This window comes from Manihot esculenta, chromosome 4 (genome assembly GCF_001659605.2).
Source record: "Manihot esculenta cultivar AM560-2 chromosome 4, M.esculenta_v8, whole genome shotgun sequence".
NCBI classification, from domain to species: Eukaryota; Viridiplantae; Streptophyta; class Magnoliopsida; order Malpighiales; family Euphorbiaceae; genus Manihot; species Manihot esculenta.
The window spans coordinates 32,283,035-32,310,988 of NC_035164.2; the positions used below are offsets into that span (position 1 = coordinate 32,283,035).

General features: G+C 35.1%; 3 protein-coding genes across 4 annotated transcripts; 2 read left to right on the plus strand and 1 right to left on the minus strand.

The window, feature by feature from the left end:
* Nucleotides 1–1,683: 1,683 nt before the first annotated feature.
* LOC110613585 (ABC transporter F family member 4) lies at nt 1,684–6,568 on the plus strand. Its single transcript, XM_021754796.2, has 2 exons — nt 1,684–1,812; nt 4,120–6,568. The coding sequence occupies exon 2, from the start codon at nt 4,150–4,152 to the stop codon at nt 6,322–6,324; it is 2,175 nt and encodes a 724-aa protein (XP_021610488.1). The 5' UTR covers nt 1,684–1,812; nt 4,120–4,149; the 3' UTR covers nt 6,325–6,568.
* A 1,298-nt stretch (nt 6,569–7,866) lies between these two features.
* Nucleotides 7,867–12,401, plus strand: LOC110613866 (E3 ubiquitin-protein ligase At1g63170). The gene is made up of 5 exons (XM_021755233.2): nt 7,867–8,111; nt 8,877–9,739; nt 10,607–10,732; nt 10,817–11,105; nt 11,960–12,401. The coding sequence occupies exons 2-5, from the start codon at nt 9,069–9,071 to the stop codon at nt 12,143–12,145; spliced, it is 1,272 nt and encodes a 423-aa protein (XP_021610925.1). The 5' UTR covers nt 7,867–8,111; nt 8,877–9,068; the 3' UTR covers nt 12,146–12,401.
* Nucleotides 12,402–13,376: 975 nt separating this feature from the next.
* LOC110613456 (N-terminal acetyltransferase A complex auxiliary subunit NAA15) lies at nt 13,377–27,395 on the minus strand. Of its 2 annotated transcripts, XM_021754598.2 has the most exons (26): nt 27,121–27,395; nt 25,655–25,733; nt 24,632–24,714; nt 24,379–24,528; nt 23,729–23,844; nt 23,386–23,491; nt 21,566–21,637; nt 21,367–21,482; nt 20,979–21,111; nt 20,301–20,378; nt 20,163–20,216; nt 20,001–20,071; nt 19,422–19,476; nt 19,244–19,339; nt 18,929–19,057; nt 18,727–18,809; nt 18,416–18,646; nt 17,846–17,978; nt 17,660–17,767; nt 17,404–17,535; nt 16,393–16,449; nt 16,174–16,271; nt 16,006–16,064; nt 15,805–15,916; nt 15,581–15,681; nt 13,377–14,157 (listed from the first exon to the last, which is right to left on the minus strand). In XM_021754598.2, the coding sequence occupies exons 1-26, from the start codon at nt 27,169–27,171 to the stop codon at nt 13,955–13,957; spliced, it is 2,706 nt and encodes a 901-aa protein (XP_021610290.1). In that variant the 5' UTR covers nt 27,172–27,395; the 3' UTR covers nt 13,377–13,954. The 2 variants fall into 2 exon arrangements, with proteins under 2 accessions (XP_021610290.1, XP_043811852.1); XM_043955917.1 differs by lacking the exons at nt 24,632–24,714; nt 27,121–27,395 and having other exon boundaries at nt 25,655–25,675.
* Between the last annotated feature and the right edge of the window lie 559 nt (nt 27,396–27,954).

Here is a 27,954-nt window from a genome sequence, read left to right on the forward strand (position 1 = left end):
ACGGAAGCCAATGATAAATATAAAGCTATAGCTGATAAACATAGGCGTTTCAAGTCTTTCAATGTCGGTGATCAAGTTATGGTGTATTTACGCAAGGAACATGGTGGAGGACAGAAAAAGCTGGACGCCAAGAAGATTGGTCCATTCCGGATCATTCAGAAGATTAATGACAATGCCTATGTTCTTGACCTCCCATATGAGATGAAAATTTCCAAGACGTTTAATGTGGCGGATCTATTTCAGTACTATCCTGCTGAAGACAACTCGAGGTCGAGTTCTTTACAAGTGGAAGGGAATGATATGGAGCAGTTAGCCTTGGACCTTACGACAGACTTGGACCGGACCTAACTTTTGCTGCCGACATCCGATAGAGACCCACGATAGCTTTTCGGAAAGGGAATTTCGAGACGCACGACTTTCAAAAGTGTGACGTCAATTTTGCAGTTTAATTTTTTTTTTTTGATATTTTAGGTATTTTTATAATTTTGCATATTAGGATTTTATTTCTATTATAAATAGCCTCCCTTGACTATTAGAAAGACACTTTTCAATTTTTGAGAAATTTCAATAAGACTTTTAGTTTTTCATCTTATCTTTTCTCTTATTTCGTTTTAGTCAAACGATATTAGTTTAAATTCCTGACGGAGTCTAAATAGTCCTTTATCAACACTCCATGGGTTGTTCGTGCAAAGAATACTTTGGGGGGACTTGGTTATTGCCGGCGAATAGGGTCCCCACAAAACAACAACAATAATGCCGATAGCCGGTTCAACGTGGCTCGTGGCTGGTGGTGGTCCTCAATGGAAGGACAGAATTGCTAGCTAACATCTTCTATTTGCTAGCTATCTCTCAACATCACGTTGTCAGGTTTTCAGATAAAACTTCAAAGTCTTGTTCACACGTTTTTGAAGATTTGTTCTCTCTGCTGAACTCAAAGACATGATTGTGTCTTTTCTGATTTATTAATGCTGGAAAAATAACATCTTTCGATCCACATGTTTTTTTCTGAATCCAAACTCAAAGGCATGCATATCTTCTATGGGGAGCCTTTGCCTTGTGTACTTGAGCTTGGTTATGTATCCAAATGGTTGAGGGGATTCATTTTTTTACTAAATGGCCTGCAAGAAAATCTCACCATTTACTCCATGTAATTAATGAAGACAACTATTTAATCTTTCTATTTAAATTTTTTTAATTAGTTTCTTTTTTTAATCATTAATTATTTAGTTTATTTGAACCAATAATAATATGTAAAATTATTAAAATGTTTTTATTTATATTTAATCATTATAATTTTAAATTATAATTATTCGATCAATATAATTTATAACCATAGTTATTTGTCTTTATAATTATAAAATTACAACTGTTCAGTCTATGCAATTTATAAGAGTGGCTAAATAGTTAATAGTTTGAAAAGTTATGAATTAATTACTGTATTTTTTAAATAGATGGATAAAATAATTAATTTTATTAAACTAAATAACTCAATAGTAAATTTTCAAAAAACAAAAAAAAAACTCCCGGTAACCTTTTCAAACATGGGCCAGGATATGTGAAAATTGAGTTTGGGCCACAATGTATAAGGAAGCCCATTTTGTCCAATCCCATCCACTGGTGGAAAGCAAGAATCGAAGCCCAATAACTATGGCGGCAGCCCCGACTCTAGCCATCGCCGAGATCGTTTATATATAGGTTAGGAACTTACAATTCATCTTTCGCTCTGTGTTTAAAACCAAAAGATTTATTAGCCCGGAGTTGTTTTCAGTTTCAGTTCAGAGTTCGTAACTTTCTACCGTTTCTCAGATTCAGGCAAGAATTCCCTTCGCATCTGTAATTATTAATATTATTTTCTGCTATTTTTCAATCGATTGGTTATGTATTTGTCTTTCTTTTTTATATTTTGCTTTTTTTTTTTTTGGTGAATTTTAGTGTAGGATTTGAACTCAGATTTATCTCAAGTTAGATTTCATAGGGAGTTGATGTTGGAACTGCTGATTCCAATGTTTTTTCTTTTCTTTTCGGCTTCAATGTCACCCGATACTGTTTTTGTTGTAGGAATCCTTTTTTTTAAATGTTTAATTGATTATGAATTTAATCGGATACGTAGATGAATTTAGACAGCTTGATAATTCCAATTCCATCTGCAGTTTTCCAATTTCATTCAAGCAAGAGGAACTGGTATTCTAGTTTTATCATATTACCTGCAAACGACACACAACCAGACACAACCTTCATATATGGACTTGCATGCGTGCTCCTCCGGAAGCACACACACCTATTTTGGCAATAGCCAGTTTCACATCATTAATTCTTAAATGTTTTGGTAATCCACAATTGAACATACTGATTAGCCATTCGCGAATAATGGTTCATACTTTCATATGGACCAAATTATTTCTTTATAAAGTGTAAGAATCAGGAATTTTCTGCTGATCTGGACATAGGAATTTAAAACATGGGGCTCAAGGGCAGCCTAATTGATATTATTTGTTGCTTCTTTTAATCTGAGTTGTGTCTTTGCTATTCTAAATGTGTTCAATCATTTTAGTCAAGTAGGGATTTGACTTCTGATGTTACCTAATACCTACTATGTTTGAATGTTAAGGCTGTTTCTGTTTCCATATTCAAAACATGCGTATGAATTTCTGAATCCATCAAAGATTAAATGGTATTTAGTTTATTTTATTTTTGCATTCAGAATTTTTATACCACTATAGCAATTGATCTAGTGAACATGTCCTGTTTAATGCTTCTGGAAAGCAGTAAAACAGTGTCATGAAGAGAGTACCATCTGTCATCAGCATAATTCTTGTTCTTCTAAATCAAATTTGGATTTCCATAGTATCACAATGGAAATTTTGGTTTAGTTTATTCTCTGACATCGTTGGCTTTTTTTTTTTTTTTTTTTTTTTATATTCTGCCTGGTATATGCTATTTATTCACTCAATACATCGTGGCTCTAGGATGCTTGGTTTTTGGACTTCAATAGTTGGCATTTTTGTTTGCTGTGTGGATACACTATTTTCTTAGAGAAAAATTAGAACACTTTGAAGTATTTTGTGTGGTAGAAGATCTGTAGATTTTTTTTAAATCATAGAACTCAAAAAGGAGGATTTCTCTGTGATTCTTATTGGAATGTCCAATAATCTTTTTCCGACGAATTACTATGAAAGAATTGCACATGGGTTAGGGATTTATAGGGTGACTTATGCAATTGTCCTGTTTGTGGTAGTAGTATCCTAATACAGCTTGTGCTTGATTTGAGTTCACATTTGTAGTTGGGGCCTCAAGTCCTTTCCGGAAAAGTGGTGTGTTCAAAGATAAGTAATTTTGCCTTATTAAAATTGAAGGTGGCATTGGTGGGATCAGCTCTAGGTGTTCTGATATTCATTATGGCAAATGCATTTTTCTTAAATAAAACATGCAAAATTATAAGTTCTTAAGATGATGATATGGTAGGGTGAGCAATTTGGTTTTAAATTGAAAACCAAATCTAATTAATTTGATCTACTTAGTTCGATTATTCGTTTCATTGGTCTTGTTCATTTAACTTTTGGGGGGTTTTCAATTTTTGGTTCTGTTTAGTTATAACTGCAAAAGATCAAACTGGCCAAATTGATCTTAAAGCCTGCAGAAGGAGGCCCATGCTTATCCTAGAGAAATAAGGCCTATGTTTGCGCCCCTTCTCAATTTCAGGCCCACCTTCCAGCATGCAGGCCTAACCCTGTTCCCTCTTCAGTCTTCAGTGTATAATCCTGGCTTCCTAAAGCCTAATACCCCTTTTCCTGCTTCAATTTTTTTTCTTGCAAATCCTTTTCCCCTTACAGGCAGCAGTGAGTGTCAGCTACATTTGTTCTCAACCTCCAGTGCCCTAGTTCATTCCTCTATGTTCATGGACCATTAAAACTGATAGGTATAGGAATTAGGTTCTAATGGTTGGGATTATTTTTCTTTTATGTTTACGCTTCACCTTCATGTTTAACACTGAATGACACAAATTAGTTTGCATATAGTTATGAGTACACTGATGATAGGTTGCAAGCATGCTTTTCTGGTCTTTTTATTGTAAACTCGTGTAGAATAGAAATTAACCCTCTTTTTTTTTTGTCCCTTCAGTTTTTAATATTTCCCAGAGTAATTTCTACAATGGGAAAAAAGAAAACAGGAGAGGCTGGTGTAGCAGCAAAGGCAAGCACCAAAGATGGGAAGAAGGAGAAAATATCTGTTGCAGCCTTGCTTGCCAACATGGACCAGAAACCTGACAAACCTAAAAAGGGATCAACCTCTTCCTTGAGCACTGCCAAGGCAAAGGCTCCAAAAGTTTCATCTTATACTGATGGGATTGATCTCCCTCCTTCTGATGAAGAGGATGATTATGCCTCTGAGGATGAGGAGCAGCAGGCTGGGGCCAAAAGACAATCAAGCAGACAGCAAAGGGGTGACACAAAGCCACTTGATATCTCTGTGACAGACAAAGAACTCAAAAAGCGAGAAAAGAAGGACTTGCTTGCTGCTTATGCTGTAGAGCAAGCCAAAAAGGAGGCCCTTAAGGATGACCATGATGCTTTCACTGTTGTAATTGGTAGCCGAGCTTCAGTTCTTGAAGGTGAAGATAACGCAGATGCTAATGTCAAAGATATAACAATAGATAATTTCTCTGTGTCAGCACGGGGGAAAGAACTCTTGAAAAATGCGTCAGTGAAGATATCACATGGAAAGAGATATGGTCTAGTTGGGCCCAATGGAATGGGCAAGTCCACTTTGTTAAAGCTTATTGCTTGGAGGAAGATTCCTGTGCCTAAAAATATAGATGTGCTCCTGGTTGAACAAGAGGTGGTTGGTGATGATAAAACTGCACTAGAAGCTGTTGTTGCAGCTAATGAAGAGCTTGTCAAGATTCGGCAAGAAGTTGCATCTTTGCAAAATTTAACTTTGGCTGCTGGTGATGAGGATGGAGATGATATAAATGGAAATGATGCAGGAGAAAAGCTTGCTGAATTGTATGAGAAATTGCAGATCTTGGGGTCAGATGCTGCTGAGGCTCAGGCATCAAAGATTCTTGCTGGGTTGGGTTTCACCAGGGAAATGCAGGGCCGCCGTACTCGATCATTTAGCGGTGGCTGGAGGATGAGAATTTCATTGGCTAGGGCGCTTTTTGTGCAGCCAACTCTTTTACTGTTGGATGAACCCACTAACCATCTTGATCTCAGGGCTGTTCTGTGGTTAGAGGAGTACCTGTGCAGATGGAAGAAAACTCTTGTTGTTGTTTCTCATGACAGGGATTTTCTTAACACAGTATGCAATGAAATTATCCATCTTCATGACTTGAAGCTTCATTTCTACCGAGGGAATTTTGATGATTTTGAAAGTGGATATGAGCAGCGTCGCAAAGAGGTGAACAAGAAATTTGAAATTTATGATAAGCAGGTAAAAGCTGCTAGGAGATCAGGAAACCGGGTGCAGCAGGAAAAGGTTAAAGATCGTGCAAAATTTGCTGCTGCCAAGGAAGCATCAAAGAGCAAGGCAAAGGGCAAGGGAGGTGAAGAAGAACCCCTGGCAGAGGCTCCAAGGAAGTGGAAAGATTACAGTGTGGAGTTCCACTTCCCTGAACCTACAGAGCTGACACCACCACTTTTGCAGCTGATTGAAGTCAGCTTCAGTTATCCCAACCGGGAGGATTTCAGGCTCTCAAATGTTGATGTGGGCATTGATATGGGTACCCGTGTTGCCATTGTTGGGCCCAATGGGGCTGGAAAATCTACTCTACTTAATCTTCTTGCTGGTGATTTGGTTCCAGCTGAAGGGGAAGTAAGAAGAAGTCAGAAGTTGCGGATTGGGAGGTACTCACAGCACTTTGTGGACCTATTGACAATGGATGAAACACCTGTTCAGTATCTTCTTCGGCTTCATCCTGAACAAGAGGGACTTAGCAAGCAGGAGGCTGTTCGGGCCAAGCTTGGGAAATTTGGGCTCCCAAGTCATAATCACCTCACTCCAATTGCAAAATTGTCTGGAGGGCAAAAAGCTCGGGTTGTATTTACATCGATTTCTATGTCAAGGCCGCACATATTGTTGTTGGATGAGCCAACAAATCATTTAGACATGCAGAGCATCGATGCATTGGCTGATGCGCTGGATGAATTTACTGGTGGAGTTGTCTTAGTTAGCCATGATTCTAGGCTGATTTCTCGGGTTTGTGAGAATGAAGAGAGAAGTGAAATTTGGGTGGTAGAAAATGGGACTGTGAATGCTTACCCAGGCACATTTGAGGAGTACAAGGAAGAGCTACAGAAAGAAATTAAAGCAGAGGTTGATGATTAAGTGCTTATGGTTCCAAATTCAATTGCATGAAATAGTTAGCCAAGCTGTTATTGTCGTTGGTTCCCCCTTCTTCATTGTCGATGTTGAGCGTAAGTTAATATATTGCGGTATTCATGTAATAGTGATTTATAAATTTTGTTCCGCATTTTTACTGACTATTTACTTTTCCTAAATTTTTATTTATATTGTTCTATATGACGAGTCGTCTTAATGAGTTTATCAATGGAGCTGTTTTGTTATGTTATGAAGTGATTCTGCTGGCCTGTTCATGCTCAGTAGCAGCAACTGCTGGAACATGAAATACATCCTGAAGTTGCTTGCTATCGCTTGGCTTCCAACTTGTGATCTTCTATGAAAGTGCGGGCAGCATTTGGAAAGAAGAAAATTTTGTTTCTCGAATGTGAAAATTCTGGAAGAAAACACAGAATCCGAATTTGTAATGTTACAAAGAGATGGGGACTCAAACTTGAGACGTACAAAGTTGTGAAGAGAAGGAATGGAACACTGAACACCGAGTGGCGAGAGACTCGATCTCTTTCTTTGTAAACTGTAAAGATCCTGATCCCAACCAGGCCGTATTTGAGGCAAATATAGGCAATTACTTGGAAGATAACTTCGTTGTTTTCTCATTTATTAGCACCCGTAGACTGGAATATAATTCTTTCTTAAAGAAAAGATGAAAGTTTGGCAAGTTGACTAAAACAAACAAAATTCCCAAAGTGGAAGAAGAGAGAATACAGATATGGCGGTAATAAATTCGTTACGACTTTCGGAATCATGAAATCACAAGTTTTGAGTAACCATTTCTAGCGAGAAACCACGGAGCAGCAGATAACCATTTTTTTCTTCTGAGCTTTAATTATATATTTAAGCTAATACATGTAGACTAAAATGCTGGATGAGTTAAATTTTATTTGCATTATTAATTTGCAGATAACCATTTCTAGCGAGAATCCACAGGCTGTTGTTTGCATTATTAATTTCAAACAAATACTCCCCTGTTTCATAATTTAACTTTTTAATTATATCTGCATTAAAAATATTAAATTTTATTAAATATTAAAAGATATTTTAATTTTTTTAAAAATATAATAATGGATTTATATATTATTATATTATTTAAAAAATCAACAGTAATTTTAAATTTACTAATTTCATTAAAAATTATTGTGTGCTTATTAATTTTCAGAAGTACTTTGTTTAATTTAGAATGCCATAAATATTTTTATATTTATTTACTCTATGAAAATAAGCTATTAAGATAATCAACTTCAAAACTTGTTCTTAAATTTCTATTGAAGGAAATTGCGAATTTGTTTTTAAGAAAAGCAGTTCAAAAGTGAAAACAAACAGGGCCTTAGTACTACAGTATGTTTCACTTAGACCCAGATAAACACTTCTGGGGGGGTCCACTTAAGCAAGTTTTTACCTGAACCAAAGCTCGTATTTACCGTTGGATCAGACGATTCAATAGACCCCACCTTGATGATCTCAACTTCCAGAAACCAACGGTTCTAGATCCTCATACTTCGCTACCAAATCCAAATCTTACACTAGCCAGCACGAAGGAGAGGAATCAGAAAAAAAAAAAAGGTAAAAAAAAAATTTATTTAGCTCTCCCTCTCTCACAGAGAGAGTTGGCATAGAGCAAATGGAGTAGAAAAGCTGACGATAGATTTTCTCGAGAATATGACAGAAAGGAAAAAGTAAAGAGACTGAGCTTCAAGGCCCTTTCTTTAGCACTTAAACATTCGTAATCCCGTGCGTCAGCCCATTTTATAAATCTGGTACACAATATCTCAAATTTTGTTCTGTCACATCTGCGCCAATATACAAGTTGTAGATTATGAATTAATAGTTTGATTTTGCGAACTGATTCGTGGGTCTATATTTTTTTGTTAGGGGTGATGCCTTGAGATTAATTTTCTAGGTCCATTTAATTCAATGTCTTGCAGAGTTTCAATCTGTTGTGAGGATATTGTCCATAATAATGTTTCGACTTGTGGGTTTCGTTTTGTATGTTTTATTTATGCATCTGGTATCGTGAGTTGCTTATACATGTGGTGAGTGTTGGAGAGTTAGTGCACTTGTGTGTTGTTCAGATTCTACTTGATTAACAAAACCAACACTTATTTTAAAAAAATGGTGTGAATTGGCCAATTTGCAGTATTCCAGATCAAATTTTGCATTTTTATTGCATTCCATGTATGAGACGATTTGTTTTTAATTCAATTTTATGTGAATTTGTTGGAGGCTTTAGGTTTTCTACACAAAATATGTTAATATGCTTTATCTGAGTATCTTTTATATAAAGGGAAGACAATCGGAGATGTCATGAAGTAGCTTAGTTGTTTGTTGGAGATAAAAGAGTTTTATGTATATGGTGCAACTTCTGCTAGCCTGATTAATATCTTTTCCTTGTGTGTCTTTGGGGAGCCAAGCCAGCTCATATTTTCGCTTTTCTCTCTTGCAGAATCATGATAGCCCTTTATAATTACATGTGGTGGTGATATTTTCTCAAGAAACTTATGCTAGTTCTGTTTTTGTCACAGCTTGTATTTATAGAAAAACAAAATTCATCAATATAAAGATTTTGCAGTGCCAAGGGTTTCATTGTCCCTGGCAAGCTCATTGAGGGGGACAAATAAATTCAGTATTGATTAGGAGCAAAATTTACAGAAAGTTGGAAACTTCAATTTTCCAACAGATGCTTTCATGCCTTTTAAGTCAGTTGTCAAACTTAGATGGATGCTACTTCTTCTGAATCACATAGCAAAACACAAATTGACCAATACCCCTTGTTGATGGAACAAATGGATAGCCATAATGATCATGAGCACATAATTGATTTAACAAGAAATGATGATGCTTCATCAAGTTCATCTCATGATGGTCGGCCTCCTGAACTTGGCTTACCTCAGCATGAAGATAGATCATCAGTTAGTGCAAGTGGCCCAACCGATCAAACTTCTTCATCTTCCTTAAATGGATTAAACTCTAGTAATTCAACATTTACAAGGAGAAGTGATGGGTATGAACGTCGGCGCAGGAGCCCATTGAACTCTGGGTTATGGATTTCCATTGAGCTATTTGTCACTGTGAGTCAGATTACAGCCTCTGTTGTTGTTTTGTCATTGTCAAGAGATGAAAAACCTCAAGCCCCATTATTTGCATGGGTTGTGGGTTATGCATCTGGTTGTGTTGCAACACTTCCCATTCTTTACTGGCGTTTTCGTACCCGCTACCAGAGTGGCCAACAAGATTCTGTTCAGTTGCATCAAGGCTCTTCGCAAGACAATCCTCCTGACTCGTCCTATACAGCCATTTCTGTTACTCAAGCTTCGGATGAGGAGAACTTTCACTCTACAGAATCAACCGCAATAAATGGTCAAGCTCTGAGACCAGTAGGTGCACGGTAATGTCTTATTCGTTATAACTTTTGGGGACTTTTTCTTTTTTAATGATAATTGTTTTATTCCCATTTCATATTCCTAATTACTGTTATGTGGTATCACTTGTGAAATTGATTGAGGGAGTCGAGCAACAAGAAGGGAAAGTACTTGGTTTAAGTTAATTTCAGATTTCCTCTCATTCTGTTTTTTTGGAAGCCAGTTCTCTTTATTTGTTTGCCAAGATATTATGTCTCGCAGTTTTAATTTAGATTTGAGTTTAAAATACTACAATAGTAGCTGTGATATTTATTTTACAGTAGTATGAATCTGTCTCCCAAACTATCTCTTCTGGTGTGGCCGTGTGGAGTTTTCAATCTGTCTCTTGTTTATCCTCTTTGTATCCATTTCTTGCAAGCACAGCTAACAGACTTCACAGCGGCAATTTAAGTTTGACCAGCACTGTTCAGACTTTGTTATGAAAATTTTAAGGATGTTTGGAAGGGTCATCTAAGCAGGTCTTATTTGATTTGCAATCAAAATGAGACTCCTAATTCCTAAAGCAGCAGAGATTAGATTCTTGTTTTATTGTTTGCAACCTGAATTCTTGCTAATTTGGTAGAGAACTAAATTGCTACCATTATATGTTTCTGCTAATAGTTTTTGGTTCTCAAAATTGAATACTGAAGGATTTGTACTTTAGCTGTGGCATTAATATGCCCTAACTTTATCTGTGGCATGGATAGACACTAAGTAAGAATCAGAAAATTTTGTCAAATGTCCTATCATGCAGTGAAAGTTAAGGACTGCAAGCATTTCCTATTATTTGTCATAGAACTTGAATGATCCCATTTGTGTTTTGTAATGAGTGAAATTTGGTTTATGATTAGCAGGCTCAATGGATTAATGGACCATCTCAAGATGGCTTTGGATTGCTTCTTTGCAGTGTGGTTTGTTGTGGGCAATGTCTGGATATTTGGAGGTCATTCCAGTCCCACTGATGCTCCCAAATTGTACAAGTATGATTACTGATGATAATTCTTATGTTCTATTTTGATTTCACCTTTGTGGAGTTCCTTAGGTGTTTCTTGGCTTCCTTGCAGATTATGTATAGTGTTCCTTACTTTTAGCTGTATAGGGTATGCCATGCCATTCATACTATGTGCAACAATTTGTTGCTGCTTGCCTTGCATAATCTCTCTCCTTGGAATTCGAGAGGATTTTTCTCAAAATAGAGGAGCCACCGTAGAATCAATCAATAGTTTGCCAACCTACAAGTTCAAGCTACATAAAAGTGAGAATCCCAATGATAATGATGACTCAGGGACTGGTGATGGTGGTGTCTTGGCTGCAGGGACTGAAAAGGAGCGTGCAATATCAGCAGAAGATGCGGTAAGTTGAATGGTAGGCCTGTAGGTTCTCATTTATAAACTTACTATAGGTGCTCTTATCCTTCATGCACAGAATATCACTAGCACTTCTGCATACTAACTCTAGCAAAGGTGATCCTACTACAGGAATAGCTATGTGATTGGTCGAACATTATTTGAAAAAGAAAATGGCTCTTAGTTCCTTATATTTCATAATTTTTTGAGGAACCAAGTTTGTTCCATAGGTTCTAGTTCGTGGTTTCCAATATCATGATATACAATGAAGTCTATTTGGAGTAGGAACATTACAAGAAGTAGATGTACAACTTGCAACTTCTATTGTTTTCTGCCTCCATATTTTTTAAATTACATTGAACTCTGTGTTTAGTGTTAGTTGTTCAGGTTTGATTTGATAAATGCGTAATTATCTTTTAACTTTCTAATATCACAATTACTTATAATTAATATTCTGTCATGAAGTTTTCACTGTCAAGTTGATTTTCTTTCTTTTACCAATCATGGGTCCTGACTGAAAAAAAAAAGGGTGGGATGGGGCCTGGAGGACAGGGATAGAGGATTAAACGAAGCATCATGACTATTAAGTTGATAGATAACATTTGCATGATAGCGAAAAGTTCTTAGTATTAGTAAAAATTAGAAGAGATGGGATGGTTCCCATCAATGTCAAGATGGGTACTTTTTCAATTTTTCTCTCTCTTCCATGCTAGATAAGACACATTCATTGTAAAAAATCTAGGCAGTAAATATTATCTTTTCTTTGAAATGGGAAAACAGGGTTGCAGTTTCCCATTTCATTTTATTATTAGATAACACTATTATCAATATTTATTGAAAATCTTCCCAAATCTGTTATAGGTATGCTGTATTTGCTTGAATAAATATGTGGACGATGATGAGCTGAGGGAACTACATTGCTCCCATTTCTTCCATGTGGAGTGTGTGGACAAGTGGTTGAAGATCAATGCGTCATGTCCCCTGTGTAAAAGTGAGCTTGGTGAGAGTAGTGGCGCTCCATCATTAGCCAGAGACTCCCAACACTAAGAGCAAGAAGATTGAGCAGACATTGGATTTTTGCATTCCTGGGGTAGATACCTCAGGCGCACTCGTCCTCAACAAATTAAATTTTGTTTCACTGATGTAAAAGGCACCAGCAGGGTTTTTTTGGCCCCAGCATTGGCTTTGAACTCTATTTTAATTGTTTGTAATTGCAATACAGGACAAGGAAGCATCTTGCTTTTCGACCTGAATTAGGCCCTTCTCTTCTCTGGGGGAAATAAAGATGTTCCTGTCTTTTCAAGGGTTGCTATTATTATCCTGTTACTTCATTTGCTTGAATTGAAAGATGAAATCACCATCCGCAAGGTTGCCTACATTAATGGCAGTTGCCGACTATTGTACATTAGAAGGATGACAATTTAGCAGTCAAGTTATTGTCTTATTAAAGATGCAATTACTGCCGGCCAATTGGTCAAAAAGTGCACTTAAATTTTAATCTAAACCTTTAAATTCTAGATGAATTTGGCTCAAGGTTTTAATTTTTAATTATTAAAATTAAAGATAAATAATTAAATTATTAAATATGCAGCTTATATTTTAATAATAATAAAATTTATTTTACAGTAATATTTTATAATAACAATATTATTTAATTCAAAATAATAGGATAGCCAAAATAAATAAGTGTTATAAAATTTTCATAAAAATCTATCTATGCATATTTAATATTTAAATTATTATTTAAAAAAAATTAAATATATAAGTTAATTCTTGTTAAAAAAAATTAAAATTATTTTCTTATGTAAAATTAATTTATATATTTTTAAAAACAACAAAATATTATAGTAGCCTGCTACTTCACTTGCATTCGAATTGATCAAAATTACTTTCAAAAAACAAAACTTGAGCAACTTTTTTTAATTAAAATGTAAAATAGTACAAACATTTTGCCTTTTTTACTCAATTAACCATTACTGCCTCATTATACCACACTTGATTGCCAAGAAATTAGTTATGAAAGGTCACTTTGCAATTTTGGACAACTGATAAGAAAGGCAATGATCGTCCATATGTCATATTCGGCAATGCCAGTACAGGACACAAAAAAAAAAAAAAAAAAAAAAAAAAAAAAAAAAAAACCCACAATATAAGGGACCGCCATGTCAAGTTCCAAAGCATATGAAGGTTTGGATAATAAATACCTTTATTTTTAAATATCAAGATCAGCATCCCAACTTCAATTACATTCACCATATCATTCTCGATAGCCAGAACATGCAGCAAAACTGTGCTATTGTATGAATCTTGTAGCAAAAATTTTTCACAATAATGTAGTGTTTACACATGAAATAACAGAAAATAGAATGGGCAAAAGTACAACAAGCTCTGGAGTCCCGAGATCAGCACTGCAAGGAATTGTTCTAAGCTGACCGGATGTAGGACTAGTAAAGAAATTTCTGTAGTGCTTCCCTGAACTAAAAAGATAAAATTTAACTTCAGAAGTGTAGGCAAAATCTCATAGAACCAACCTTGTCTAGCATCTCACCTAGAAACGAGCAAATTAAAAGAAAATCAAACCCTAGAAGACACAATGAAGTAACGATATACACATTTGCAAAGGAATGCACTCAACAATTGGGCTCCCTAAACTGCTGAAAATAGAAATTTTGATCTTAAAAGCAACAGTAGAGAGGGATTGATATCACGCGCACATAACCTCAAATGGTACCCCTCAGCAAGCATCAAACCAAATATCCTCTATAAGTACTTTTCTACTGGCTTTTGGTTACGTGATCTACCCGCTAAATCATACTGCAATTTTGCGTTAGCTGCTGCATGCATTGAGCATCATGTTCAAATGGTGAGATCTTTAAAAGCCTCTAGCTTTCCATTTGATGCAATGGAATCTGAAATTTTACCGGCCCCAGGATGGCTTGCACTACCATTCTCATGGCTCTTGCCTATCTGATTGTACACTGAGTTGGGCATGGCAGAGCTGCACTTGCCTTCAAAGTATGTAGAGTAGGGGAAGTACTCGGCGCAGCGCACCTTCCACCCTGCAAAAGATGAAAACTTAATATCCAGAACCAAACGTAATATTTACTACTTTTTCATGAGTGCATCCAGGGCAGATAAAGATTGGGAAATCATACCCAGCAATAAAGTTTCAGCGAGGTAACCACATGAACTGGTTTGGTAACTAATGAGTGGAACTAAATATTGAGAATGGCATGTAAAAGAGAGTAATTTTGGAGTCCTAAACCATGTAACAAAGAAGCACTGACAGCCTTGATATATTTTACATCCACTTCTCATTACATCTTCAATTTCAACAATTGGATTCACCAGTTACCAATTTCGTTTCAATGTATATAATGGGTCTAAGCTAAGCTGCATGCCCATGCTAATAATTTGTTTTGATACATGAATAGACACAAGTCCGAAGCACTAAGAATCACTATTCGCTAGATAGTGTCAGTTTGTAAAATTCTCCTCGCATGAAGCTACTCAAAATGATTTCGAGTATGAGACTCGGACCTATATTTTCTTGCAAGAAAAATTGGTTAGTGGCTCTTACGGTTCAAGAGAGGTTCCATCGTCACCTCAGTGCCACTGTCAATGGCACACACCCTAGCCCCATTAGACAGTTAAAACAAATCAATAACTTGTAGAACACATCGATTAAATCAAGTATACAGAACAAAAATTGAAAAGGTGCACAATGTAGTATGTATAGTATATGTTATGCGTTAACTCTCTTTCTTTCTCTGTATAAGTCTATATATATATATATATATATGTGCAGAACTGAAAATTTCAAAAATATGCATATTGCATCACTTGGTTCTGTCAAGTCAAGCCATCTGGAAGTGAAGAAGACAAGGGTTTTTTTGTGTGTGTGTGTGGGGGGGGGGGGGTGAGGGAAGTGCACCTAAGTTGATTGATCTTTTTATGAACTAGAAGATGTCAAATGCACAACAGAAACCAATGTCTAGAAGGCCAATCTTTGCCTAACAGTACACATTTTCTAGTATAGATTAATCACACAGACGCTGAGGTTCTTGGCCTTTAAGGCTGCAAGGAAAAGAAAACACTAACGTCTCTTTAAAGTGAAAAAATAATAATAACAATAACACACTGGCATTTTATACCACTATTGCGATAACTCAAACAAGCTAGTGAAGAGCAACACAACAAAGAAATCTTACAAATTGACATGATAACCCATGTGGTAATGCTACATAATCTCATGAATATGTGCTAACTTGCCCAAAAGAATGAAATTAATGTGATAGTAGAAGTTAAAATGTTTGGCACAAATTATTCATAAGAAAAGGCAAGCCAGCCGCATATATTTGCATGAACACTTACTGAGATTTAGTTCTGGCTACTTAATATCAATATTTCAGATTTAGGCACTATTTCTGCCAATTCAGGTATTCCATAAAATACATATCAACATTAAATCTTGGTTCTTACTTGATGCAGCATCATGGTCAGCAAGACCTGTTTCTAGCAGTTTGTGGACTACAATGCAGTCTTTGAGATTCCATCCGTTGACTGGTCCAAATGTTCCATTTCTGAGAATGAAGAAAGATAAAGGTTCAGCTATTAGTCTATAATAATGACATACTACTCAAGGTACCAAGCAAAAATGCAGTACGACCATCTAGGAAAAAAATAAAAATTCTGAGAAGCATTACGTTGGCACAAGGTTGTTCGCTGAATCTTCAATTAATTTAATAGCCTCAGATTTCCTTTTAGGTTCTAAAACATATAGCATCTCTGCAACTGCAGCTCTATGGACCAAGGAATCTGAGAAAACTAGGAATGTTGGCATGAAAACACTATAAATGATTGAATGGCCATATATTTGTGCCAAAATGCATAAAGTGGAAGATAACCTTTGTGCTTTTCGAGGAAAAGCTTGTTTGCATCAATGAGGGATTTCTCATGCAATTCACTACAAAACAAACAGAAAAGGACTTAGCTTCTCAAAGCAAACAATCAGCACTACTCCGAAAGAAAAAAAATGCACATGCACACGGGAACAATATAAATTTCAAAAGAACCTGATTGACGGCCGCTCTGCTTCCAAGACACACCAAATAAGTTTCTCAGTGTCTGTCACAGGAGTAGACATCGATCCCACTTTATGGAAGAATCTTATCTGCATCACAATAGTTTCTAATCAACACTAGCACATAACCACATCCATTATATGAACAGAATCTGGACCATCAGTATCAGTTCTGGAATTCAATACTAATATAACAAGAAGGGTTATGCACCAGGCACCGATGAGAATCAGGGTTTTCAGCATCCAACCTTAGCAAATGCTTTACAGCCTACAAGCAAAACAAAAAACAAAAATCATATTTAGAAAAGGCGGCACAAAATTTAACAACTAAGACTATGCTTGGTAGAAAAACATAATCAAACCTGTAAAGAAATTGAGATTACACTGTATATTCCACGACTCTCTTGTTACACAATAAAAGTTATCCATTCTTAATAGAACTTATTATCTTCAAATAAGGGAAAAGAAACATAGAATAAGCATCATTTGTTTAGTAGAAATGGTTACTTTTGTGGAAAACATTTTCAAGAAAACAACTTATTTTCTTTCATTTGATTGAAAATATTCAAAATTATGTTGCGGAATTTGAGTTAATCAGAAAAAGAAAAACTAAAAATGGCAAAAAAAAAAAAAAAACTCCAGCCAACAATAACAAGAAACAAGCTCAATTTACTATTTTGTCCCTCTTGTTCTCATAATCAGCAGTAAAATAGCAAAATATATAGTATACATCTTCATATTATAGCCATATGCTGCAGCATAAACATCTTAAGTAAATAAATAAACATATAATTTATAATAATTTGAGATATCTAGAAAATGATTTCAACCAACTATGAATATTATATTAAAAAAATAAATGTGTTTTCTCAAAAAAAGTTTTCCTCGAAAAATATTTTCAACACAAGTTATTTTTTGCAAAACAAATCAAATCAAATGCCTTTTGACCAGAAAAAATATTTTGCATTGACCAATTTCCTGAGGTGCAAAAACTGTTGGCAAGTTGGAGAATGTTTTCTGGAAAAATATTTCTTTGGAAGAAAAGAGCCTAATATTTTTCTAAATATAATCTTATCTTATTTATGCCATTTTACAAACTGTCTGCCTTATGCCATTTGTTCTATAGAGATTTACTACTTATTGCAGATGACAAAGTAAAAACAATTGACATAGTAAAGTGGCATGAGCTGTAGGTTGAAACAACTTTGGATAAAAAGAATACCTGTAGAGCAAGCAAAATTTTCTGCTTTCTCATATTTACTTCAAATGAAAGCAAGTGAGTCTCCAAAGAGTCGGATGAGTTCTTCTGAAGCAGCTTCAAATATTTTGTAGCTTCCAATAATGGATCTTCAACCTATGAGCACAATTCATGCAAGTCAGCACAGTTCATCAGGAATGAAAGAAACAAAAATTGCAGTCCCAGTAAGCTTTACGCAGTCAAGCATCTAAATCTCAGAAAATAAGAAAACAGAAGGAACCTGCAATAACTTTTCCCCATTCGGGTCTGGGTCTACAGGTTTGACATGTCGCTTTCCTGACTTAGAGACACCACTAGCACTAGATTCTTCGTTCTTTACCTCTGCCTCCTGGAAAAGGAAAAACATAAAATAAACATGAAAAGCATTCAACCAGAATGCACTACGGGCCACTGGCAATTAACATACTCTCTTAGCTCGAGCTTCTGCCTTTTTCTGTTTTTGCCTCATTTTCTTTTTCTGAGAAGGCAGCAACTTTGACATTTCTTCATCTTCCTCAGTTATTGACTTAGGCGGAGAATCATACAATTTTATGTAACATCTGCATCACAAAAATTATACCCAAACAAGATATGAGTTAAATAAAGTTTAAAAAAAAAAAGAAAAGAATTTGACACATCTATAACTAACTTCAAACTGACAAATGAACTTTGATGCAATGGAACTTCCAACACAGTTCAAATGGGACAATATCCCCGAACAAGTTAGATGCCCACAGGAGAAAGGGCAACCACTGGCCTATATAAGACAAGATCAATAATACTATTACAAGTACGAACTGCTGAATATTACCAGTAACCCCTCCCACTTGACCATCCTCCCAACACAAATAGAAAAAAAGGGTTTTAAAGTAGTCCATTCACCTACATGGTGAAGCAATCATTTTAAGCACCTTTATATCCACATACTGATGGGGGGAAAGCAAACTATTATAATTGAATAAAAAAATTTACTTCACAGACTTAAAAAAGTCTCAACCTGATGGCTCCTGCAGCTGCTTTGTGAAAATATGCATGTGAATGTAACCTATCTTGGAATTTAAGCATTGCCACATAGGCACGTAAAGTCATTTTTCGTAAGCAATATGAATGGAAGTCAAATTGGTCTTCTGTAATGTCAGCATAGTGCTTCTCCACAGCTAAAAATTTCTTCAGAGCTCGTCCAAGATCACCCTGACGGAAGTAACTTTCGCCAGAAGCAAGTTCATACCTTCATAGAATATCATTCAACACTCAGTAGGTAGAAACCAAAATATCAGAAGTCAGCGTCAGAAGTAAATAGACACACACCACATGCACTGCATGTCATGGAGGTTGTTATGCTGATCCCCATCTTTAGTGAATAACACAGCAGTTTTTTCTGCCAGTGCCACCTTCAAGAAAAAATTTCATGTAAAATACAACAGAAAGATACAACTCTACAAGATAAAGCTCGGAAAACCAACAATGACACAAGAGACTTAAGCCTCGGATTAATATACAGCTTCAAAACCTGATCAGCCTGCAGCATACGTTTGACACATTCACTATTTATGTAGCGATCAGCAAGATCCATGCATCTTGCTTCATCTGCCAATGCAGCAGCAGCTGCCAAATCACCAGCATGCTTCAAAATCCGGCTCTGCAATCAAATACACTAGTTTTAGATACGACTCCAAATTGCAACGAAGAGATGAATAAGGGCCAAGGAAGGCAAGGATTAGAAAATAAAGCTATAATCAAGAAAATAATAAACATAGAGGGAAAGATTGATTTTATATGAACCTTGAACACAATAAACTACAGTGGATGGATGCAGAAAACACACCTTGACTGAGTACAAATCAATCACAGTAGGAGTGTGTTCTATTGCCTCATCAATTTTGGCAAGAGCAATGTCATATTGTCCCCGCCGGTCATAATGCTGTGCATTGTAATGGAAACTCTCAGAAAATTCCAGAAAAAAGTTGGCATAGATAATAATTTAAGCTTAATATGTTAGTGACCTGAGCCAAGAAAAATAATGTCCACATAAGTGTTGAAGGAGGTTCTTTGTCTGTCCTGCACTCAATATGAAAAAGGCAAGAGAATGTCAAAGGAACTTTGGAGGACAAATTAAGCTCGATGTATATGCAAATTGTAGCAAATTATCAATAAGCATCACATACTCTCTCTACTAAGATGCATTATGTTATGTCCCCACAAATGTAGAAAATGAAAAACAGTCTAGAAAACAAACAAGAAGGAAAATTCTAACTGCAAGATGACTCGGTTCATAATCATTCCAAGGTTATTGCTCTCTTTTTCAAGTCTATGTTACAACATGAAGGATTGATAATGACATATGTTGAATCTAGACAAAAACTTATTTGGTCCTGAAAGAAGGAAGAAAGTTTGCAATTCACTCGAAAAATTGTTCCAAACAGTTAATAATCATAAAGTTTAACAATATGAAGGTATGAATACAAGATGCAGAAGCCACTTGAGATACCCTGGGATTCTGCCCTTCGTTTTTAAGTAAGTTTCAACATCAGATATATTGAGTACCATCGATAAAATCAGACAACAGGCAAAGCACAAATTACCTCCCTGGGTATCTCCCAGTCAATCTAATTGAGTGCTCCAACTCAAGAATAAGTTTTTCCAGTATGTCTGCCTGTAACATCATAATAGAAAAAAGGTTTACAACAAAAACACCCAAAAATTATACACAAAACACACACACACACACACACACAGAGATTCACCTTGCCAGTATGGCCATACAAGGGAGAAAGATCTGAAAATAGTGAAGGAACACCCTGAAAGCAAGAGGAGGAGAATACATTACTGTACCCCAAAAATAGAATAACAGTGGGATCTCTTCAAAATATTATTATTAATACCTTAGTAAGGAGGGGCCTAATATAATTGGCTGCCGCTTCATAAAAGGCATCTCCTTGGAGAAAATCAAGTGGTATTCTCTAAAATATGGGGCAAAATGAGCAGAGAGTACTCAGAGTAAGTCAGGAAAATCACTACATGCTTCATAGAAAATACATCCTTCTTATATAACAGGGAAGAAAACAACAAACATAAATGATCGAAACAATAACATAAATAATAGCATAACAATCATCTAACACCAGGTATGCCACTAATAATTCCATATTTGTGCATTTCTCAAGTTCACCATATAACATCGAGGGTGAGGTGAAGGTCAACTCAAAAGCATACACAAGATTTTGCACCAAGCAGTGAGAGGGGGGATGTGGACAGTTCGAACAGTTCAAGCAAACATCTATTTGTTTATGTAGGAGTAAGAGTTATCAAATGTCACCAATTCAGTCATAGACTGACCACCATCAGAAGAACCTCAATGTTATACCACATAAGTTTTACATAAGGCTTGAGATTCTTGAGAATTAGGGTAAAGTATAGTAGAACGGAAGAAAAGTTCAAAAAGAGGGAGAAGCAGAACAGTTTTTGAGATGTAGCAGCTCGCAGGTCAAACATAAAAATTCTGAACTAGACAAAAGAAAGAACAACAGACATCTGTTGCAACAAAGGAAAAAAAGTGGCACCTTAACAGCAGATGACCAAGTATAGTGCTGCCCAAGTGATTTGTACAAGTCATCCAACTTAACAATTTCATCAGCAGAATAGTGGCCACTATCTGAATATAAACCAACACATTTTTGTAGGCCTTCATAATATCTGAACGGAGGAGAAGAAAATAATATCAGATTCCTCCTCAGAAAGCAGACATAAATACAACATTAAAATCTGTACAAAAGAAGATGTGCACGTGCAACAGAGAGAGAGAGAGAGAGTCTTTTCAAGATAATTAATGCTGTGTTGACCATTCCAATATGTATATCCTTCACAAAAAATGATACTTTTATCAGATACCATACCACACCTATAGATGAATGTTTACTTTCCACATGGAAAAATAAGTTAAAAAAAAACCTGTAATTGTCAGGATTCATGGCAAGTAAAGCCTTGTATAATTCTGCGCCCTCTTCAAGGCGACCAAGCTTTACCAGCAGAGGAACTTCTTGTTCTTTGTACGCCAACTTATCAACCTGAACCCGTGTCAAGTATCAGCATCTACTCAAAGTTCATTAAGTTTTATTATGCAGTGACCAATTAACATATGTGTACTTACAATTTTTGGCCCTTTCTTGTGCAACTCCTCAAGAGCTCTCTCAACTGAACCACATTCCTCTAATAAAGATACCTGGAGGTAAAAAGAAAGTGGCAGATATATGATCATCAATAAACTGGTGAAATGTCTAACAATATCTACCACTTGGCATGCAACTTCAATAAGGGGAATTCAAACCCTAGCTCATATGGTAATTCCTACCAAAAAAGGCAAGAACTCAATACTTTCTAGAAAAGGAAAAAATCTATATTATTTATCCACGGTCATTCACGAGAAACTAGGTAAGCAACAGTCAAAAAGGCAGTAAGTTTATAAGTGAAATATAACATTCCAGAGTCCAAACTCTAAAGAACACAAATTTTTTGTTTAAACATATGTACTAAAGAATATATGTGAGTTGTGAATATGCTTTTCCAGTCTTTCAAACTTCCATTTCCAATTGATATAATTTTCTTGTACTTCCATAGGTAAAGCCAAAGCATTAGTAAACTGCAACTCATCTAAACCTATTCAAAACGTGTCATCCTAGATATTAAACTCCAACTCATCTAAACCTATCCAAAACATGTCATCCAAGACACACACAGCATGCTATGTGTCATCCCATCTGCCAAATTGAATTTCAAGTTCTGTATTCAAACAGATTCATTTAGTAATGACTACCAATCCACCCCTACAGAGAAAAATGAAACTTCATTTAAATCTCACAACTTGAAGTTCATGCTTCCAATACCCTACAATGAAAATTATCATGTACTTGCAAACTTCTGGCAAAATGTACTGAAATCTATAATAAGTAAAGGCTAAGGGAAAAAAGTCCAAGCAAACTACTAAGAGCCCATTTGGCATTGAGATTCAAAGATCAAAAAAGAAACTTTTTCTAGAAAATCACTATTTTAGATATCATTGGAAAAACAGTTCAGAAGATTTTTTGTTATTTTAATTATCTTATGACTAAAACATATCAATTTAATTGTAGATAAATTTTTAATATTCTTTACCGAACATATTCTAGAAAATGCTTTTCTCAACAGCAACTCCAATAGCAATACCAAACAAACCATAAATCCAAGACATATATCAGTTTAGCAAATAATTGTCTGACTTTAGAATCAGCCATAGTAGCAGCTGACGAAATTGAGTAAAATCAAACACCAGGCTCTCATTTCTTCATACAGTTAAACCCACATTGAAGCGAATGCATATGACAGAGCAAATAAGGAAACTGGAAACTTCAAAATCATATATTTAGCCTCCATGAAAGTTCCACTAATCTCATTTTATATTTGAAATTAAACTTGAGTCAAGATCTAATAAAGCATGCCTGCTAATGTTAATAAATGTCCTGGTTTTTCATCAGCTATTTTTTTTCCCAACATTCCCAGTACCAAAACCTTAATAATCCAAGCTTGAGATAAGGCCTTTGTTATATCTGCTAACAACATTGTTCCTGCCAAAAAGGCATATACACATCATATTTTTACAGGGCATGATCAGCCACAACTCATTGAAGAATAGCAATATCGCATTCAGTCAAAAATAAATAAATAATTACATTAATAAATGCTAAGATTCACCTTCAAATCAAAGCTCAATCTCTACAGATTTAAATTGTGCCAGACTAAAACAATTGAACTCGTAAAATAATGGATCAAAATATCATTCTTAATGCTATTCTTGCAATCATTGGAACTCCCATTTAGATTTACTTTACACACAATAAGAGTGGAAGTTCACAACATAGTTCTACCATGAAAAACTTAACAAGTGAAAGAATTGACAAGTGAATATGAGCTGTGTGACAAATTTCATGATAATACCTTGTATAGAAGCATTTCCCCATGCTCACATAGTTCATTGTCTGGAGGGTAATCATCCTCCAATGTTCCCTCATATGCTTCCAGAATTTCAACTGCTTTTGAAGCACTAATAAAAAGAAAGATAATTTATCTTTGCATCAGGAAGAGGCAAAAAATTTCTGAATGAGCAAAGAAGAAAGGCTAACTGGAACTAGAAGGGGGAATTTGTTAGAAAACCATTCCAGTGTTCCTTACTCCTAGATTTCTTTTACTATCTAAAAAAGAAAGATAAGTTGCTACAGGAAGTCAATGATGAATAAATCACTTTTAAAGAACTTCCAGAATACAAAAGTCAAAACTGTACTTTGAGTTCAAATGGTGAGCAACAGCAAAGCCAATCCAATTCATGCGATGGTTTGGTTTCAGGGTTAAAAGCTGTTGTCTAGTCTCAACAAAACCTGTTAAATCCCGCATTTGTGCCTGCAACATGTAAGAGGAGGGAAAAGAAAAATCTGTAAATATGTCAAAGCACACCAGAAAAGAAGGCATGGCTAATTACAGAGAGAAACAAACTGACAAGAAGATGTTCCCTCTTTAATATTATAGTGCACTACTGCAATGCCTGACAGGGTATATTTAAAATGGTTTTCTTCTGATGGACAGCAGAATTATGGAAAAATCTCTTCATATGTCAATAAAAAGGCAGCAAGATGGACCATCCTTCATACGCCCCTAGGTATTACTCACTAATTTCCTAACTTCTTAAGGGCCAAGGGCAGGCCCTTGAGACTGCATAAAGAAATGTAGAGCAAGTGCATGAATATACTAATGAATGTTAAGGAAAGCACAAGGGATCTGCAGCACAGAATGCAGTCCCCACATGGAGTTGAAAAACCTTATGCAGAAACTCCACCTTCGGCTTAGTTCACATTTTCCCTTAGATGCACTTCCAAAATAACCTCATTATTTATGCGTAGACAAAAAAAAAAAGGTAAAAGATCAGTCCATAAATACCTGCAAGAGTGACAAGTCCCTGAGTATTTCAATATTGTCTGGATCTATTTTTAATGCATTTCGATAGCATTTGATAGCCTCCCTATATTCTCTATCAGAACGATAAAGGAGACCATAAACATGCCAGCAAACATGACTTTTTAGGTCGTTCTGCATTAGGGACACAAATATAAGGCCCATATCATATCAACAAATAACAATATAAGAAATAAACAAATTAAAATGCCACAATTATTAGAGGAAACATCTCAACCTTTAAACCAAGCCGGACAAGGTCATATGCTTCAGATTTACGATCCATGCAATTTAGGGTCAAACCCTTCATTGACAAAGTTTCTGGTAAAATTTGAAGACTATGATTAATAAGATTGACATGAATGTCTCAAATACAATAAATGATTAAAGCATAAGAATTACAATTATCAGGATGGTCTGATGTCAAAAAAACTATGTGAAATTTCAATCTGGAGACAGGAATGAATTATGAATTTTCCATGCATAATTGCTATTTCACTAGAACTAAGGGAATTCCCAAAATCACCAAAAGGACAGACACATATACATGCAGAAAAAATAATATAAAAAAATTGAGCTTTAATCCACAGCTATAACCATATCTTTACCCTATTTTATTAGCTCATAGACCATAATCATATCACAAGTAGTTAAATATTATTCATGCCAGTACCAGTTTATGTCATCTTATATTGCGCATTAGAAAATCCAATCTCATATTTGTCACATTAATGATTAATCTATACAGAGATATTCAAAACCATGAAAAGGTAAAAGGAATCATTGCAAATTAGATGCTAATTCCAAACAATTGCTACTTCAATTTCAGCCAACTACTTCAATTTCAGCCAACTACATCACCAATTCCTATGTATATCATTAAAAACATATTGCCACCTTCCTCCATGAAATTCTGACAATTCCATTCAAGATGTAAATTCAAATAATTTAACTATGCACTGCCTAGATTTCTTTCAATATACAGTATCATCTTCAATTGTTTTGCATTCTTTTCTGCTCAATAAGTCATTCAACAAAGTAAATGAAAAGAAAAATCTGAATATCAAAAGAAGAGCTTTAAGTATTCCACCTTGACCTAGCGATGCTGACTTCAAAAGAAAGGAGAGGGGTAAGGGGGGAGGAACTAGGATGGCATGCATGAATTCAGACCAAAAGAATTCAAATGTTAACTAACAACATCAAGTTCTATTTTCCTGGAAGATAAACAAAAATCCAATTCAAAATTAATTTGGTGGAATACCTCCATGATCTGGAAACTTTTTTAATATAGCATCTGCTGCCTTCAGCCCCTTCTTGTACTGTTTAGTTTCATATGATTTCTGCAATGAATAAGAAGAGAAAAGGTAAAAATTCAATAAATGATTATTTAAATGGCCCACCAGGTTAACAACGTGGATATATTAGGTCCCCAAAGAGGATATTAAGAACTGAAGGTAATTTCAACACCATTAAACTAAGGAAGCACTGCATGGTCCAAACAATTAGTCCAAACCTTTGACTAATTATACACAACCATTAGATCTACAGTCATCAGTATGTATTGATCACTGATGAGGACCAGAATAGCTTAAAACAACTGGTACATCAGGCGCCACATAGAAGCATGCAGGAATGGAAATTTTGGTATGTGCAGAAAGGCTCAAATTAAACCTTCTAAATAAATTGATTTAAAAGGGGATAATAGGGGATAATGAACGCTGCTGTGAAAAAATAATACCAACACGGTTATTCGCAGTACATTTCAAATAACCAATATTTTGTACCCAACTACCCATGGATTTACGTTCATGACTGAGTATTCAAAAGGAAAATTTTATAGACAAATTAGCTTTAGTTTAGTGGTATAATATTGAATTCACCTTCAGAGCTAGAAGGTTTTTAGTTATAGGCAAATTAGAAATAGACTGGGAGAAGTGGTCCTTCACTTGTCTGGATGTGGAATTCACTAAAAAATTTAATATATGGGAATATTAAGTGCACGAAATTTAGTGCTTTGGATGCACCAATAATTTCCTTGCATTTTAACCCCCAACTTGAGCCAAATCAACCAAAAAAAGTAAATACGACAATGCGACTCATTATCAAGCTCAAAAGTTCAATTCGATAAAGAAACTCTTAAATTAAAAGCCACTAGATGTATTCATAAATGCAGGCATGGATATATATTTCATATTTGTAAATGCGTATTTTACCTAATGAAAAAAGAAATTAATGGACAAATTGCCATTCATCCTGGATTCTTTCATCAATAAAGAAAAAATAAACACACATGTTGAGCACAAAAGAGCTACTCCAACACCTCAGAGAATTGAACTTGACAATAAATTTCATCAAGTCAAACTCTTAACTATCCAACAAATGATCAACTCAATGGATCCAAAAACCCATTACAGCTACCAATTGACGCATTCTCACTCCACATTCCACAAAACCCTACGTAAATATCAGTTTACAGCTTATAATATTAAGCCAGCTGCATCATTTCATTAATGGATTAAAGAAAAACAATAACGCAGCCCCAAATTTCATCATCCATTCAATTTTCTACGATTCCAGAAGCATTAAACTAGATAAGAACTAAAGAATCAGCAACTACAACTGACCAACGATCGTAGCGCAATTCATAATAGCAAAAAAGATAAACCAACGCTACAGATGCACCAACAAGCAAAAGAGAGAAAGAGATAATCGAGAATCGGTACTTACAACGATGAGCTTGAAGAGGTTGGCCTCTTTGGGAGGCAGAGAAGCCCCCATTGTTAATGAACGAGAGTGTCTGATAGAGAGAAATAAATAGGGTTAAGAGAAAAATTGAGAGATAGGGAGAGAGAAGGATTCTTTGAAGGCCTTATATGAATCAGAGGGCTGAGAAATAAGACACACAGAGAGAGAGAGAGAAGAGGAGAGAAAGTAGAGCTGTGGCGTTTATCTGCTGCAACCCTACTGTGAGCAAAGCGAAAACGAGTCGAGTAGCAGTCCCTCTCCATACCAATCTAATAGTCTAGTGTTACTGTTGAAGGTTTCTCCTTCTGAAGCGCGTGTGCGCGTGTAACCGTATAAAAGAGAAATCCCTATATAATTTCTATAAAATGATGAAACTATATAATTACTTTCCGTAATTTTTAAAAATATTATTTAGTAATTTTAAAAATTTAAGTAAATATTTTTACAGTTAAATTTTAGCACAATTATTATTAAATAAGTATAATAATAAATTAATACTATACAATAGGCAAACATATTTTTAAACTCGTTATAATATTTACAAATTTTTTTTTATTTGTATATATATTATAAATTTAAATTATAATAAAAAATTAACTATAATAATTTAAGTAGAAATAATAATAAAAATTTTAAAATTTAAATAATATTTAATATATTTTTATAAATTAAATAATTTTATTATTTAAATTATTTAATATTTTTTATTTTTTTAATAAATCAATTGATATTGTTCTTTAATAAATATTACATTATTTTATTTTTTTAATATTATAATATTAAATTTTAAAATTAATATAATAAATTTTTACAATT